This window comes from Centropristis striata, chromosome 11, assembly GCF_030273125.1.
Source record: "Centropristis striata isolate RG_2023a ecotype Rhode Island chromosome 11, C.striata_1.0, whole genome shotgun sequence".
Taxonomy (NCBI): domain Eukaryota; kingdom Metazoa; phylum Chordata; class Actinopteri; order Perciformes; family Serranidae; genus Centropristis; species Centropristis striata.
In genome coordinates, this window is record NC_081527.1 from 11,364,298 (window position 1) to 11,381,707 (window position 17,410).

The 17,410-nt window shown below is 38.0% G+C and overlaps 2 protein-coding genes across 2 annotated transcripts; both read right to left on the bottom strand.

Annotated features, from left to right (window-relative positions):
• Positions 1-297: 297 nt before the first annotated feature.
• Positions 298-5,963, bottom strand: grk7a (G protein-coupled receptor kinase 7a). Its single transcript, XM_059344017.1, has 4 exons — positions 5,367-5,963; positions 3,760-4,215; positions 1,220-1,500; positions 298-718 (listed from the first exon to the last, which is right to left on the bottom strand). The coding sequence occupies exons 1-4, from the start codon at positions 5,961-5,963 to the stop codon at positions 376-378; spliced, it is 1,677 nt and encodes a 558-aa protein (XP_059200000.1). The 3' UTR covers positions 298-375.
• A 7,008-nt stretch (positions 5,964-12,971) lies between these two features.
• Positions 12,972-17,086, bottom strand: fbxo36b (F-box protein 36b). Its single transcript, XM_059344031.1, has 4 exons — positions 16,831-17,086; positions 15,011-15,119; positions 13,944-14,116; positions 12,972-13,792 (listed from the first exon to the last, which is right to left on the bottom strand). The coding sequence occupies exons 1-4, from the start codon at positions 16,927-16,929 to the stop codon at positions 13,277-13,279; spliced, it is 897 nt and encodes a 298-aa protein (XP_059200014.1). The 5' UTR covers positions 16,930-17,086; the 3' UTR covers positions 12,972-13,276.
• Between the last annotated feature and the right edge of the window lie 324 nt (positions 17,087-17,410).

A 17,410-nucleotide genomic window follows, 5' to 3' on the forward strand; every position in this document is an offset into this window, starting at 1 on the left:
TATTAATGGCATGAAGGCCTTTAACCTACTAATGTAATACTGGTGTCCTTTATAAAAGAAGGTTTTAAAATGACTCCTAGCTATGAATGTGCTTGTAAGTCTACATTATTAATTTTCAAAAAAAGCTGTGAACCTGAGAGATGATGCAAACACATCATCATATTCTCCGTATTGTACCGAACCATGCCTCGAAAGAAGTGCATCTCTCTTGAGCATCCTTAGAAGAGAGGATTGGTACATCTTTTTTAACAAAGACCCTCACGCTCGCCTCTTTTGTGATCTGTCTTTTACATCAATGTCGGTGTGCAACTGACTGAGAAAACAAACAAATGATTGAATATTATTATGGGTATATGGTATCAAACGTGCGGCTTCTCACAGCATAATACACGTGCCGGACTTTTTCTCCCCGTCGTCATCTCCTCCACCACCCTCTTTCCTGTTGGGATCGTTCAGCTCGTCAAACAGTCCGCTGTCAATCATCTCGTGCTGCCACTGAATGGGTACAGCACCTGTGCTAAATTCAGTGAAGAATTTATTGTCATTGGCGTCAAACTCGATGCCCTTGATCTCGGAGAACTCTGCAATGTCGTCGGTGTCTTTGGCGTAGACAACGTTGGGCTTGGGCACCCATGGGGGGTCCACGAGCCCCGCCTCCAGACGGGGGAAGTTGACTGACTTGAACCACTCGTGCTTCCTGGGATCCTCCTTGTTGTTCCTATTGAGGAGGTAAAAACAAACAACATTGAATTCAATTCAAATTCAATGAAACAAGAACAAAGTGGTTGCACGGGTTCACGCTACATGAACCAAAAAAATAGCAGTGGACGGCTCCTCTCTCACAAAAGATCCTTCGCTCCTACAGCCATCAGGATGTGTCATTCTTCAAGAGATTCTACCAGACTAACTGAATTTCCCCTTGGGGATAAACAAAGTAATTTTGATTGTTTTGATTTATTTGATTGATTTTGATTTTGATTACATTCTGGTCACAGTTAAGGTTTTACTGTTGCTCTTACTCAACCAAATTCCATTAAATAACTATAATAATTTTAGATTTTCAGATCAAATTTAGAAAAATGCATCATCTCAAAAATTCCGATCGAGGCAAAAACTGACATTGCACGTTGCAAAAATTCTGATTAACTCAGCGACTGCCACGCACACATAAAACAAAACATGGCTTGCTTGTAACGTTGAAGATTGGAGAAGCTCTTACTTCATGCCCAGGCGCTCTTCAATTTTCTTCTTGAGGAACTGCTGGATGATGTCCTTGGTGGGGGCATCAAAGCACCTGTGCTCCCACTTTGGTTCCTCGTTGATAATGCGGCGCTGTACCTCCTCCTTTTCCACCTTCTCCTTCTTGCTCTCAGGGCCTTTGAAAGGTGTGTAGCCAGCCACCATCTCGTAGATACTGCAGCCCAGGGCCCACCAGTCTACTGATGTCCTGTATGGAGTTTTGGTCAGGAGCTCAGGGGCCATGTACGCTCCAGTACCAGCCTGGAGACGAGAGAGAAAAGTAAAGGGGTGAGATTGAATATAATCTATAAATACTATGGATACATGTTTTACTTGTTAGAATGAAAAGTGTTTTATATGACATCTCTACTCTTTTATAATTGAGTTCTGTAAATGAGTTCATAACCTTGTTCCCGAGAGGCCACAGAGAACATAAAGACTTTAAAACTGGGGCACATAACCTTTAGATGTCTCCATTAAGTGTTTTAAAGTTCAGCTGCCTTAGTTATAAAAACCTTTACTCTAGTCGTTTCTTTCTGTCTTATCTTTATAACTTTCCCCTTTCTCTCTCCATCCCTTCCCCCTCTCTCTGGATGACCTCACCTGCAGCCCTAATCCTAATGCTAAGCCTACTACCTGTGAAGAGCCATGTGTGTCTACACGCTGACAGAGGTCTCCAGCCTCTTATATAAAGGCTGGGACATCTCTGGATGCTATATTCACCTGAGGGAATACGTAACATCCAGACAACAGGTAGCCATGCCTCTAATGTATAATTAATGCACACAGAAACCACAAACTGGCATAGAGCCAGGAGATCCCCCTCAGTAAGTCCAGAGAAACGCAAAATCTTTTATAATAGATTCATAGGTTAAAAGTCAAGGGTTATCAAGGCATCATTTTCAACAAACTCTTCTTTTTTTATTTTTAATGACAGATTGTGATCACTTAACACTCATGGCACCTAAAGATGTGTTCTTTACTTGACCCTTCTGACTGATTAGTTAAGGTCTGATAGTACAACTCCATTGACACAACTTAAGCAGGTTTGCATGCAAAAACCTCATTGTCCTTCTATATTATGTTGATCTATTAAACTCCTGCAGTATTCTCAACCTTTCCTGGTGGCTTTTTGTAACTATGTTCTATTTTCTAAAATATGTGGACCTGCACTCTCTGGTCAGTCAAAGGGGCAAAACTCTTTGATGTTACAGGTTGCAGAATAATCAGCTAAATGAATTGATCTTTATTGAAGCTACATTCAACTTGTTTGCAAACTAACATGTCACTAATATGTCTAAACATATTCAGCAAAGGTTTTTACCTGGATCTGTCAATCTAATCAGGGACAGACTTGTGTAATGCCCACTAAGAAGATTAGGGGACCAAAGCCAGCCTTGTCTGTAGGAGGTTAGCCCAGTCACTTTGGCTGGCTGAGGAGCATCAGAGTACTGGATAATGAGCTTACTGGACTTTCATGGAGCCGAGAGCTTACTCTTTGCTACCACAAGTAAGTCCTGTAGAAACCCTGTTGCAGAATTCTTCATCTTTCATCAGGTCACCCAAAGGTGTGTGGAGGTGGGGTGTATTATACTGTATGATATGTATGATTTTTTTTTAAAGTATACACTAGGTCATTCTATTTGTAATTGTGTTAGCGTGTGATTATGCTCCATTTGTGTAATACATTTTTGTTAGCATCTGACTAATGTTGCAGTGACTGATCTGACAGGCAATCATTATGTTCTTTCACTGGACAATCTTTCTTTTGCATCATCATCATCAGTTAGATGCAAGAACCCCCCTATATGGTATAGCATCAAATTTGAACGAATTGATGACATATCTGTATTATTCCTTCTCAACACAAGAAGAAGACTTAGAGGCTACACGCTTTTCTAAAGTGTCATAGGAGGAAACTGCAGAAATAACTAAATCTCTGCAACCAGGTTGCTAAGAGAAAACGTCTTGCATTTATTGACTGCTATTTTAACAAGCACTTGACCTCTGAGGTCTCCGACCTAGCCCCTACACAAAACGCTGGCCTATAAATGGCCAGGCTATAATCTGCCTGCCAAAGGATCAAATTAGTTATATAATGGATTCAGAGACTCATTGTACAGATCTTCAAGCAATCCAGTAATCCCTGTCCGGATTTAAAGCAAAAATCTCTCCAAGATGGACAGCCTGTCCAAGTCTGAGTTCAGTTTATGAGAAGGCTTCACAAAGCTCTCTTTGTTTTAAAGATCAGAAACAAATCACAGAATCAGGGGATGGTCCTTGACTCTGAATAATAGATGAAACGTCTCTTTAGGACAGGCATTTTTTTTTACCATGTAAAATCTAACAATGATTCCCATTATCATTGATGACATCATTGTGTTATGTCCTCTTATTAAAAGCCCCCTAATGTCTTTGGGAGTGGCTCATGGTGTACTAAGTGTGCTGCTTTATAGGGCTTTCCTGACTGGAATTTGCTTTTTCAACCAGAATATCATTGTTTTGTGGACATCTACTAACCATCTGGGTGGTGGTCTTCGTCGGAACCATCTCTACAGCCAGACCCAAATCTGAAAGTCGGCACTGGCCTTGGCTATCCAGCAACACGTTCTCCGGCTTCATGTCACGATATACGATATCCATCTCGTGCAGATGCAGAATGCCGGTGGTGATCTGCGCCGTGTAGTGGATGATGCGCTTCATCTCGATGCCCTTGTCCACACCCTTGCCATCATAGCCCATGTTGTAAATGTGGTACTTGAGATCTCCTCCATTCATCAGGGTCATGACAAGGCACAGGTGGGTCTTGGTGTCATAAGCGTAACCCAAGTTGACCAGAAACAGGCTGTTAACCTTTTCCAAGATCTTCTTCTCCAACAGGGCCATCTTTTCACCACCCTTCTTCTTCAGTCGCTTTTTACACAACTTCTTGCAGGCATACATCTGGCCTGTGTTCTTCACCTGAACAGCGCACACCTGGAGCAAAAACAATTATTTATTTAAAAAATGTCCGATCAGTTTTCTTTTAATAAGTTAGGATCCATTTTTTCAGAAACAAAGCATGGTCTATTGGTATTAGGCTGATAGACAGCACAAACTGTGTCCTCTATTTGAAAGTGTAATGGAAATAAAAGGTCCCTTGTGGACAAAAAAATTAAATCAAGAATCTATGGCATTATAGAATCACTGGTAGGGCTAAAGGCAAGAAACTTGGTCCAAGAAACCAACTAAGCTTGACCCTTGTCAGCTGTGTCTTGGAATCCTAGGATCAGGTCCATCCACTGAATTATACTGTTGAGTTACATGAGTAGTTTAAAGTGATTGACCAGTATCAAAGCTACTTTGTCAAGCAAAGCTTTTTGATTCACTCCTGCATATACATGTTATAGCATTTATCTCAATAAGTTGCTTTATTTTAGGCTGTATACTTAAGCTTGTTGCTAAGAGCCTGACTCAAAAAAGAGGTTCCTCAAGGGTCAATCATGGGCCCTCTGTTGCATGATGAGATAATAATTGTTTGATAATAAAAAATAATCTTAAATCTTTTAAATAATTAATATTAAAGACCAAATTACCACATTTAAAAGCTTGAGTCGTTTTCTATTGAATGGTGTTCCAGTAAGAGCTTCTTAATCAGTATAATATTGATGCTAGTTCTAACAATCAACTTCCTGCAATGTGGCTTTGCTTGGTTACCTTATGAAACATAATCTATCACTTTCTAAAATTCAAGAGGTATGGCCGTATGTCACATGACTTCATGGTCACCTTGAGAGAAGGTAAATCCTTGTTATTATGTAAGGTATGATCTCTTGCCCTACAATATCCTTTCTTGTGCTTCAAAGCCAATGCAGCTCTACAGCTTGGGGAAACATACTGACACTGCATACTGACATACTGTAGCAAAATCAGTACAACTAAAAAATATGTTGAATACAGATGACCCTTTTTGTCATTTTGCTTGCTTCACTTTTGTTTTATATATTATAAAAAAAATACCATCATAGAAAATAAGCCTGGGAAAGTCCTGCAACTAAAAGCATGTTAAAATATGAAATATTTGCCAAAACACATATTTCAACATACTTAAAAAAAAGAAAGATATGTAGATGTCTTTGCATGCTTACCTCTCCGAAGCCTCCTTTTCCAAGAGTTCGGAACTCATAGAAGTATTTGTCACTGATGGGCTGTTTCTCATACTCTTTCCACTGGAGGAATTTATCAAAGAGAGGGCTGGCCTGGAAATCTGTGAAGGGTTTTGCTTTCAGATATTCTCTTACACCCTCCTGGACACTGGTTTTCATCACATCGGAAAAGTTGGCATCTGTCACACCTTTCAATTTTTCCGCAGGATCCCCAGTAAGAAAGGTCAGGAAGTTCTTGGAGGTAGACTTGCAATACTTGTTGATGATGTTTGTTCGTGCCTTATCTTTTGCTGCACCCTCACTCAGATCCCAGTCATACAGCTCATCTAGGAAATCCGCGGCAAGCTTAAACTCGGGGTGATTCGCCAAGAAGCTACGGAAAAGCTTTTTGCCAACAGGCTGCTTTTCACAAATCGATGTATAGTCCTTTTCAACGGCAGATCGTATTGCAGCACATTGCTCAGGCTTGGGGAGAGACAAGCTGCGACGACGCCTCTTCATCTCCTTTTCATCACCACCCTGGGCTTTTAGGTAGGCCGTGTTGGCCACCAGGTTGTCCAGTCCCCCCATGTCACACATCTTGGCGGCTGTTTGTGGTCTGTCCCCCCTAAGTGACTGGGTTCTTCAGTGGCTTCCCACAGATACCTCAGCGTCTTTCAGAATGTGGGTGTCTGTGTGATCGTGCAATTCGCTCAAAAGCCAGCGCGCAAATGAGCTCCTTCACCCAGCCTACCTGCAAACCAAAGACACACTGACACACCCAGTAATTACTCATTTAGAATTAAATACCAGGGAGGGATTTTGGCTTAAGGATCTTTGAGTGGACTATTCCAAGGATGCTGTGCACGGAAAGGGAATCGTAAGCGGACTCTGTCCTAAGAGGCTTTGTAGCCCTCTATATTTGTTCACAGTGTTCAGTTGTGTCTAACAGTGGTCCTATGGGTTCTTTATGGCTACTATGCATGTAATGATGAGACACAGTAAAAGATGGAAGAAGCAGAAAATGTTCTGGAAAGAGCAAAGCGCCTTAAAAAGTCAGAAAAGTCAGTAGTTTTTGGAAGGTTGACCTATAAATATTGTGAGATATTACATATGATATTGTACCATATGAACAGATAAGATTGAATTTGGAGCCCTTAGCATAATACTGATTAAATATTTTTCACTAAGACAGGCAATATGGTAAACCATGGGTCTACAATATGGTGTCCACTTCATCTTCTCTTTCCTTCTCCCATTTTAAACAGAGCAGGTACTTCAGAGAGCTTACTCCTAATCTGTCTGCTTTTTCATTCTCATTTACACTCATTCATGAGCGACCACCACCTTACCATAACTACCTTTAACATTTCAAAAATTCTACCAAATATTATCACTATTTTTACTATGTCCTGTTATAACAAAATTTGCATGTGCATGCAATGTAAAGGCCATTGCTGCAGAGTGAACTGTAAGTCAAAGTCATTTGTATGCATACAGATGAAAACTTAAAGAGTATTCAAGTCTATTTATAATGTATTACAAAATAGCAAGTTTATTCAGGCCGATTGGATGTAAATGTTTCATTTTAGTTTTTTCACAGAGCAACTGGTACTTTTTCCCTATCCTCAGGCAATGGTTTTGTTGACTAAACCTATCCAAACGATCCAAACCCCTTTTAAACATCTTTGACAAGTTGCTTAAATGGGGATCAGTATTTTTAGGTTCGATGATGGGTTGATTTTCTGCCATTGGTACTGACTGTGGGTCGTATTTTAAGGTTGGAAACATATGACACATGGTTAAAAGGTTTGGAGAACTTCTTGACTAATGTTCACCCAAAAATTCTCTGACACAATTTACACTTTAGACAATATTTAATTTCTTCTCCCTGCTCCTTTTCATCCATGTAATGTGTATTTTGTAGTTTCAGATTGTAGTTTATATTCAGTGTCATATGTTTTGACGTGTAGGCTGAAGTCTAAAAAATTATATAAATTATGAAATCAAATGGTTCTCAAAGTGATCAAATTACTGATGCAATGTTCTGTAAGTACAAACCCACAATAGCTGTTTCCCTATATCAGTAACACTTGCTTTTGTTAAAAAAAGAAAAAAAAGAAAGAAACTTAGCATACCAAAGAAATAAGAAGTTGAACATGTTCCTTTTCCAATGGTATACATCTTGCCATGTTACACTGGAGCACTGAGTGTTAAAATAAAGCCTGAACAGAGACTCAGAGGATCTGATAAACGTGGCACCAGAGCTTCTTTCTACTAGTTGGTTTATAAAAAGCCTGAGGAGTATGACCTTAATCATGTGACAGAACTGAGGTTAAACCTGCGAGACACCTGATACCTAACAGTGATACCACACACAAAGGAGGAAAGCCAGAAGATTTCAGACAGACACAAGTATTATTCTTATTGAGCCAAAACATACTTCCCCTCTGTAGTCTTTGCCAATAACAACTCTGATATTAGATTGCGTAATTATACTGCATTGTACTGAATATGATATATACATTAATTTAATACTGGCATTTCACTGATGCAGCACTTTAATTGAACCAGACAGGTGGTCTTAATTTACACACATGTAATATGATATATTGGCACTTTCCTTCCTTTGTTGCTGTTGGCAGTAACTCTACGCTACAGCTACGGTGATGTACAACAAACCTCAGATAATATTAGCTAATCTTTTGTCAAATGGTCTCAAGCTGTCAGTGCCCTGTACCAGATCAAGGGCTTTGCTTGCCGTCAGAGAGCTCCAGATTCAGACCTTTTGACTTAACATACAGAAAGACACACACACACACACACACACACACACACACACACACACAGTACAGACGTGGATACATGTTTTTTGAATAGAAAAGGTAACACTTTACAATAACCAACTAAGTTATGTTTATAGACCAATTATTAACCATTTACAAAGTGCTATACATATTTAATCTTTAAATGTTTTCAACCAATTTCTTAAAGGTATATGAATCATTTCAAAATCATTAACATACTTAAAATGGTGTTAAAAATGTTAAAATGAGTGCCACTAAAACTATTATTAAACTATTAATTATAATTTAATTGTTTGTTATTGGTAAATTAACTATAAACTTACATTAATATACCATTGATTTGTCATTTATAAATGATGTAGTTAGTTTAACATGAATAAATTATGTATTTACCATTCTAAATGGCCTATATATGGTTTATAAATGATGATTAAACATTAATAAACTATCTGTTTACCATTTATAAATTATAGTTATTTTAAAGTGTGACCAAAGAAAATCACAGTAATCAATAAAATCACAATTTCCTCAGTTAAATGGTGGTTTTGGTTGGATTGTTCCCAAAATGAAAACAAAATAATGACTGGTTACATGGATGAAGGACTGAATAGATCTTAACATATATCTTATTTACAAATATTTTACAAAACTATAATTTGAGATTCAAAACTTTAGAGAAAGAGTTGCCCTGCCAGTAAAAAGACCTGCCATAAATACCAAATATGTCAAATGTCATTCATGTTGTAAATGGATCATAGTGTCAGTAAAGCACTTAAGCCTCCTGAGGGGATATAAAGAGGTCAAAGGTGTCATCTTTACCAGGTCAGGGAAAGTAAAGAGGGGTAAAAGTAGAGCACACACATCACTCCACGGGATTCCTGCTGACCTGTGTAACTGTCAATGACGTACTACAAATGAATGCTTTTATTCAAGAAGTGTGCTCTGCACCAGCCTTAAACAAACTGTTGTAGAAAGCAATGTGGGATTAAGTGATACAGTGGCGACAAGGGAGTTTAAGACAGTTTTTGAAAAGTTGAGCAGTGGTACATACATATATACATACGTGCATACATACATAAGAGGAAATTGAATTACTGTTCTGCTCTACTCTGTGTTAGAAGTTCTATCTTTTCTGATTTAGATCTTTGCTCCTGTAGCAGCCTGTTTCTTTAACCTTGGGGGGGATTAGCCTGGCCTGAGGAGGGAGTAAAGGCTAAGATGGGCAAAGCATACTCATCCCATCTCGCACATGGTTCACTACTTGGTCTTTACGTGGTCTGACTCCATCCTATTACAGCCTCTCGCAAGCTTTGCATAAAATCAGGCAATGGATGTTAAGTATTCCCAGCAGAGCAGTGGGAAATAAAATAGAAAAAGGTGGGAATACAGTAGATAGGGTTTTTCTAGGTGTGCTTATAATAAGCATCGAACCAACTAAAATAAAAAAAATAGTCTGGTGTAGTACCTACACCACTGCAATGTGTCTTGAGGTTTCTGTTCTCTCGCAATCAGTGTAAAGAGAGGTACTTTTGATAAGTCACTTTAAGTAATCAAGGACGAAAGTCAAGTCAGCAGCCAGCTTGTTTGTAGACTCAAAAAGTAACTCTTATAAAGGTTCAAACAGGACAGGATTGTGGAAAACTGCTCGTAAATTGCAACTATCCTGAATTTTTCAGGAGAGCTGGTCACCCTAAAGTTCACATAGGTACCAAATACAGAGAGAGGACTGGGAGCTGGAGAGTGCTGCTGAGGAACCCCTGAGCAAGACACCGAACCCCCAAGAGCTTGGTGTGCCTGTCTATGGGCAGTCTGTGACATCTCTCAATTCTATAGGTCCTGTTTGTACAGTCCTGTTTGCATGTATGTGTATATCAGGCCTGTGTGTATGTAATATGTATGGTTGCAAAGTGAAAAACTTTAATTTCCCCTCTGGGATTTATGAAGAATGTCCTCTCTCTTACTCTTTCCTCGCTGAGCTGTGTGAGCCTTGTTACCAAACGAACTCTGGCAGCTGAAATAGACACAGGCCAAACACATAACGCACAGCCTCTACCTTATTATCTCACTCAGGGTGAAGGGTAGGGAGGAATGAGAAGGACTAGCAGATAAAAAAGGTCTCTTTGATGGACCTGCTTCTCATAGAGAGGGAGACTGACTAACTGTTTGACCATTAGAGCAAAGCAGGGTCGGTTCCTGAGGATGGCTCGATTAGGTGACTTTACAGTGAAAGGACTGGAACAACTGGAGCGTGATTTGAAATTAAAAGGGGCCTTCATGACCTTACAGAGGATGGTGAGTGAGTAGCGGTCAGTGAGTGACTTTGTCGATCTTTTATTACATCAGAGGTTCTGATCCTTGGGGAATTGAGGTCACCTCTGTCATTAAGTTAGATCAGATAGCAGGTGAGGCTCCCATATAGAGCAGGACCCAAAGTGAGTAATGCCTGACTTATGGGGCCTTGTCCATAATGGTTTCAACCATCATGTCTCAAAAAATATGCAAAGGTTTGTGGACTTGGATCTTGTTCAATCATACATTGTGTCAAATCTCTCGGGACTCTTTGGAGCAGGGAGGTACTGACAGGCCAGAAAATTAATTCACTGAAGTTGCTGCAGATTTGAAAGCTTAGGTGCAGAGAGAGGCAATGGAAGATGACTTCTAGGTGGCCTTCTGTAGCTGTTTATTCTACTGGCAAGACCCAGCTATTTTTCCAAAAGGAAAGTGGATTGCTCCCCCTATCAGGGGATTTTTTTTCAGGGTAGCAGATGCACGTCAAGAAGCCCCTACACTTTACACATATGCTGTGTGGACACAAGGTAAAGCTGAAAGAAGTCTGGGAGTCACCAGCACAGACTACATTCAAACTGAATTAGTGCTGAAATGTCCCTTTAAGGAGATACAGTGCAGGCCAGTAGCACAGGTGGCTGCTACTCACGTCTGGCTAATCCCTGCTCAAAATGTCTCAAGCTGGCAGCGTTCTGGCTAAAACCATCTGAGTTTCAGTTGCTAGCTACAGTCTATGGTTGCAAGCCAGAGATATTGCTGGGGAAACTGTTGTTATTTGTTTTTGATTTTGGTTTTTAACAGAAAATTAAAATGAAGAAAAGAAAATAAGGCTTCCATTTAACATGATTACAGAGCATTCAAACACAAAGTATAGCAAAACACATGAAGACAGAGGGAAAGACACTTTATGTGTCAGTATGAGCTGAGCATGATGGACCATTAGTACTAGCAGCTTGTGTCCTCTAGGGGACTTCTTTTTCTTTGTACACTGCACTCTTAATCCTATCAAACTCACAGACATTATCTGTGTCTTCTAAGAATCCAGATCATGATAGAACTAACTGACCTATTTGAACTCTTTAAATAGATAGCATGGATCCAAATAGAAATTGCAGGTCTGTGTTTTTTCTTTTTTCACAGAGCACAATTTCGGGGTGTTTTTGTTGAGTTCGGAAGTTCTGACAATTGTGTTTATCTGAACTAGTTTCAGTTTAAACAACTGAAAACCTAAAAGTGTAACTTCTTTTAATGTATTGTCTGTTTTAATCTGCTACTTCTCTAAACTAAAGGCAGCTGGATGCAGGAGCTTGGGTGCCTGAGGATGACATCGAACAGTGTTATGGGCACTGGTTGATGGGAGAAGGGAATACAACATATCTTGACTCGGCTGATTTCACGTCACAATTTCACAGGAGCTGAAGCAGCTCCTCTTTACTTAAATACAACTCTGACCTGATAAACATTTTAATGGTAAGGTGTATCAATAAAAGGGTCAAACTTAACTAGAAGGGCACTCTGAGAGCACAGACCAATACCATGGCCTTGCCCAATCTCATAATGTTATCAAGATGACAAATAATGAGTTTATTTATTTGTGATTTGGATTAGATCCAGAGGCTAACAGCAAGTAGCTCAACAGTTGGGCTGTGATCACCCCCTGGTGGATATTTTGAGTTATCTACTGACTGCCTGGGAGCCTACAGACCTATGGTTTGGACTCATCTGCTGCAGCATATATATGAAGAAATAACTAACATTATTTCCAGATTCAGGTATTAGTGTTGCATTGATAGGATTAATCTTACTGTATGAGCTCTGCCTGCTCCTGTTGTTCCACCACTACAGACTACACTGAGCAGCATTTCAAAGAGGACTGTGTATTAAAATAATATTTTTAGTTTATCTGAAGTAGCCTGTAGTAACTTCCTTGTCTCGTCCACAGACAGTACACTGTGTGTCCATCTTTTATACTTTGTGAAATCTCACTCATATCTTATATTTTCAGAGCTTAAAAACAAACTTCAGATAAACTCAAAAAATTAACAACCCTTACTTGATCCAACTTTTTCTTTACATTACCGGCATAACTAAACTCAGGCACATAGAACAGCTGTTGCAGACATTGTGAATGAACATTAATAATGTCCTGTCTGTGTTCTGAAGGTCTTGAATCCTGCATTCCTCCAGCATTCACACCAATAATAAACACAAAATCTGTCTAGATCTGACTAATTGCTAACGAATGAGTAATGAACAAATAATAAAGTGACTGCTTATGAATAAAAAGCAGCTCCTTAATAACAATGTTATATTATTTGACTGCTAGATAGCATCGATCCAGTATTAAGCCACCCAATTAGAGTAAGTTATCATACTGATTTGTCTCTGAGCATGCATTATAATACAAATAAATTACTATATATATGTGTCCCTTAAACTAAAGTAGAGTCTCATCCCAAACTTGTATGCATTTACTGAAGTTTTACTCAGATATAGTTAATAAATGACACACCGCAGAATTGCATATTGTATATTTCAGTTCAAAAATTTAAATCCATAACGATCAATATTGTACATAACAACTTGTATATTACAAGGAACAATTAATATAATCAACAAGCTCTTGTTTTTCTGCTGGTGTCAATGTATGTGAAGTCAGAAAAGTCATGGCACAATGGACATACTAATGAAAATGAGATGGCAAAAAAAAGATGCTATTCTTCTTATAGTCAAGACACAACTGTGCAAATGCGTACAAATGTCATATCAATATAACAGGCGGTCTGAAACACAAGACTTCTGCAGTACTTCACTAAAGGATTAACTCATTGTCTCGTCTAGCTCTGCAAGGCAGTCTCCTCTACTATTGCTCGGTGCACTACTCTGCACCGCTGTTTCCACCACACACTTCTTTATATCCACAAACAGTTGGCAGGGTACAGGCACGCTGGAATTAGAGCCGGCCTCTGGTTCAGGGTTAGGGCGAGGGTCAACATCACAGCATGTGCCAGAGTCTGAGCCAGGACCAGGATCAATGCCCAGACTTAGATCTTGGATAATGTCAAGCTGAGATTCCCCCTCAGAACTGGATGTCTGGTCTGTGTCTGAGCTTTCATCAAGAGATTCCTCTGTCTTTGTATCTGAGTCAGAGGCCTGTCCTTCGTGATACTCATCAGTCTTCAGCCTCCTGCGGCTGATCAACTTCTGCAGCTGTAGCTTGCTGGTAAAGAAGATGCTGCGCCAGCCCACCTCAAGCGCCAGAGATGCCAACTCAGCTGACACTGTGTTGCAGCGTCGCTTTACTGCCTGCTCCCAAAACTCCTCTGACCCACATAGCTGAGGAGCAGAAATGAGTGAAAGTGTAAGCAATATTATAATAAACATAAAGATGATTTTGTTGCACTGATATGATAGAAGATAAAAATGTGCAACAGTGAAATCTTAATTATTATTATTTTTTGCAGCATGCACTCTTTGTGTGTCTCACCTGTCTGAACCTGCGTGACGTTCTTCCAAGCTGACCTACATCTTCTAGTTCTAGATAATTTATTATCTTCAGAAGTAGGGAATCAGACAGGTGGTCCAGATAATCATAATGGCCTTGGCACAAAGCCTTGGTGTACTGCAAGATTCGAGGACCGAAAACCATACTGACCTCACCTGGAAAGGAGCCCATTATTTTACCTGTCATCTATATTTCAAACATTCACTTTGTTCTCATATACAATACTCACAAGACACAGAATTTAAAATGATAAATACTTAAAGAACTGTAAGATGTATTACTGTACAGGTCTACAGTAGACAGAGGATACAAAAAATATGCCATAAGTAATCTTCCAGGCTTATCAAAGCCGAAGCTTATCAAGCCTTGATGATCAGTACCTACAAACAAGAGCTAGAGAGTAAGTATTAAAAAATAATTCATGTACTGAAGCAAAATGGACAAAATACATGTCCTCTTTCTAGCATCACTTACAAAGATACGCAAACCAGTAAATATTACTTTATACTGTATATAAGCCCTTGTTAACTAAAAGGTTTCACCTGTGCTTTTCCTCCTATGAAAAGCAAAAACAACTGCAGTGAAAAATAGTTTACTCACTGTTTTTGCCTTGCCTACATCGAACTTATGATTGATGAGAAGCAGCAGAATTCAGTCATATGCATTTTTCCCACAGCTGCTATTTTGACTTTTCACAAAAGGAAAAGCACGGGAGATTATAATATTATTAAAGATCTATTGGTGTTCCAGTAAGCCATGACAGCGTAATAGTTAGCCATCACCATTACTAAAAGTAAATGTAATTTAGCCTTCAATTGCTTAATTTCATTATTTACAAATGTGCTTTTACTGCTACAACATTTCAAATCCACATCAATGAGATGTGGCCTATTGCCCTTTTAAAAAGTTGCATCAAAACCTGTTCATTGTACCTCCTTCCCTCAAGTATGATGGACACAAACGGCAAACCAACCACTTGAGAGGTTAACATGCTAAGACTTTGGTAAGGAGTTCAGCTCTGGAACCAGTTCTGAATATGAAGTCCTTACTGTGCAGTGAAGTGTCATCCAAGAAGTCCTGGTGAGACTCCTTCAGCTCCCCAGGCTTGGAGTACCTGTCTACGGCTCTTGGAGATATCTTCCACCATCTCCAGATTGCCTGGAAGTGACCGAATAACTGGTGTTAGATGTTTTACCAATAAGCTATGAAAACGCAAAATTTTCTTCTCGTATGTTTTCTTGTTTGTTTCACTTTCCTAACCATAATATAGTTATTTAAGTATAATAATAGAAATGTAACCTGTGATAGTCAGACAGTTATAATTCTCATTTTAATGAGGACCAGCAGGGGAAAAAATGATAAAGCTACATACGTTAATACTCTGGAGTCCACAAAAGCACCAGCACATTACTTCTTCATGACGTCACGATTGCAAGGATTGGCTTAAACTACAATCTTGTTTTTGATTGATGGTGACAGTAAAAAAGAAGATATTTAATATAAAAAAGTTTTTTAAAAATAGATGTTGTCCTCCTGTTACCTTTTTATATACTATATTTGCAACCAATTTCAACATTTAGAAACTTTAACTCACATGTGATCTATGCACTTTATTCCTATGACTAAAACTAATTTGCACATGTATTCCAGGCACTTTATGTATTTGCACTCAGCAGTTTTTTGTCTCCATGTGAAGTAATCTTTCATATTTGACTTGATTTAAAATTCTTCATTGAGGATGAACGTGATATATATATATATATATATATATATATATATATATATATAATTCTTTTAATCTGATTTTATATTGGAGGGTTTTTTTGTTTCTTTTCGGCTCAAAATGTTGTCAAAGTGAAAAAATAACTTGATTTAAAATTCTTCATTGAGGATGAACGTGATATATATATATATATATATATACATATATATATATACATATATATATATATATACATACATATATATATATACATACATATATATATATATATACACATATATATACATATATATATATATATATATATATACATATATATACACACATATATACACATATATATACATATATACATATATATATATATATACACATATATATACATATATATATATACATACATATATATACATACATATATATATATATATATATATATACATACATATATATACATACATATATATACATACATATATATACATATATATATATATATATATATATATATACATACATATATATATATACATATATATATACATACATATATACATATATATATATATATATATATATATATATATATATATATATATATATATATAATTCTTTTAATCTGATTTTATATTGGAGGTTTTTTTTGTTTCTTTTCGGCTCAAAATGTTGTCAAAGTGAAAAAATAACTATCAGGTCATAAAGGCGAGGTTGTCCTGAAAAAAATATACCAACACCACAGCATGGTAAACATTTGTTTAAGTGGCAGAATGAAAAGTATTCAACAACCGACAAAATATCCCAAAGGGCTAACATTACAACATTGTGGCTAAGCTTCCTCTATTCTGTCAGTTAACTTAACGTTACATTTATTGTCAGCTTATTTGGTTCATTTCAACTACCTATAGTTATTTATATAAAGCCTCGTTGAAGTTTTTTTTCTGAATTACAAGAGCAAAACCACGTCAAAGTTAATATTAGCTAGCTAACATAAACTGCAGTGTTCGCTTGGCAGGTGAACTACTGTTAATGTAACGTTAGGTATAGGTCATTCAAGCTAGCAACGACGGAAGAAATTATGACTACTAAACAGCACCGTGGGGTTTTTTTTACCCAGAGTGATGGCAGTTCAAAAACATAAATACTTACCTCTGACTTGGTGACAGCGAAATGATAAAAGTTATTATTAGGAGGAGGACCGCGCCCAGAAGTTTCAAACAGCAGGTCTGCTAGGAGCGACGCCATCATGTCAAAGTTTCTGTGTTGTCATGGTAACGTCGCCTTGAAGAAGACGGCTTGAGGCCAAAGTAGCGACTTGGGTAAAAAGTTAAAAATGACCTTCAAAATAAAGTCTTACCATATCTTGCTTAAGTCACAAAGGCATGTTCAAAAATTGCCTAAGTCACATTTTATTTTGACTAAGGCATAATAAATCCGATTAAGTCACACACTTGACATATGCCATTATCTTAAAGGAGTAAAATCACATGATCTGATCAACTGAGGATGTAGGTGATTTTACCATAGGTGGCCGGCGCCATGAGGAGATGATTTAGGCAAAAAAAAAAAAACAATTTTGACAAAAATGCCATAGGCGATTATTTTAACAGTGTGACGATATTGAATGTGTGAATGAATTGAAATGCCATTTGATTTATGCTTTGTCTATTGCTAATATCACTTTGCCTACAAACTGAATTTCCGCCATCTTTTGAATGTAATTATTCTG

Excerpts from the sequence above, each read along its gene's own strand:
- fbxo36b (XM_059344031.1), bottom strand. The coding sequence starts at position 16,929 with ATGATGGCGTCGCTCCTAGCAGACCTGCTGTTTGAAACTTCTGGGCGC. Across the intron at positions 15,120-16,830 it reads TCGCTGTCACCAAGTCAGAG|GCAATCTGGAGATGGTGGAA; the intron begins GTAAGTATTTAT and ends GGTCACTTCCAG. Across the intron at positions 13,793-13,943 it reads CGTCACGCAGGTTCAGACAG|CTATGTGGGTCAGAGGAGTT; the intron begins GTGAGACACACA and ends TCTGCTCCTCAG.
- grk7a (XM_059344017.1), bottom strand. The coding sequence starts at position 5,963 with ATGTGTGACATGGGGGGACTGGACAACCTGGTGGCCAACACGGCCTAC. Across the intron at positions 1,501-3,759 it reads CGAAGACCACCACCCAGATG|GCTGGTACTGGAGCGTACAT; the intron begins GTTAGTAGATGT and ends TCTCGTCTCCAG. Across the intron at positions 719-1,219 it reads GAAGAGCGCCTGGGCATGAA|GAACAACAAGGAGGATCCCA; the intron begins GTAAGAGCTTCT and ends CCTCCTCAATAG.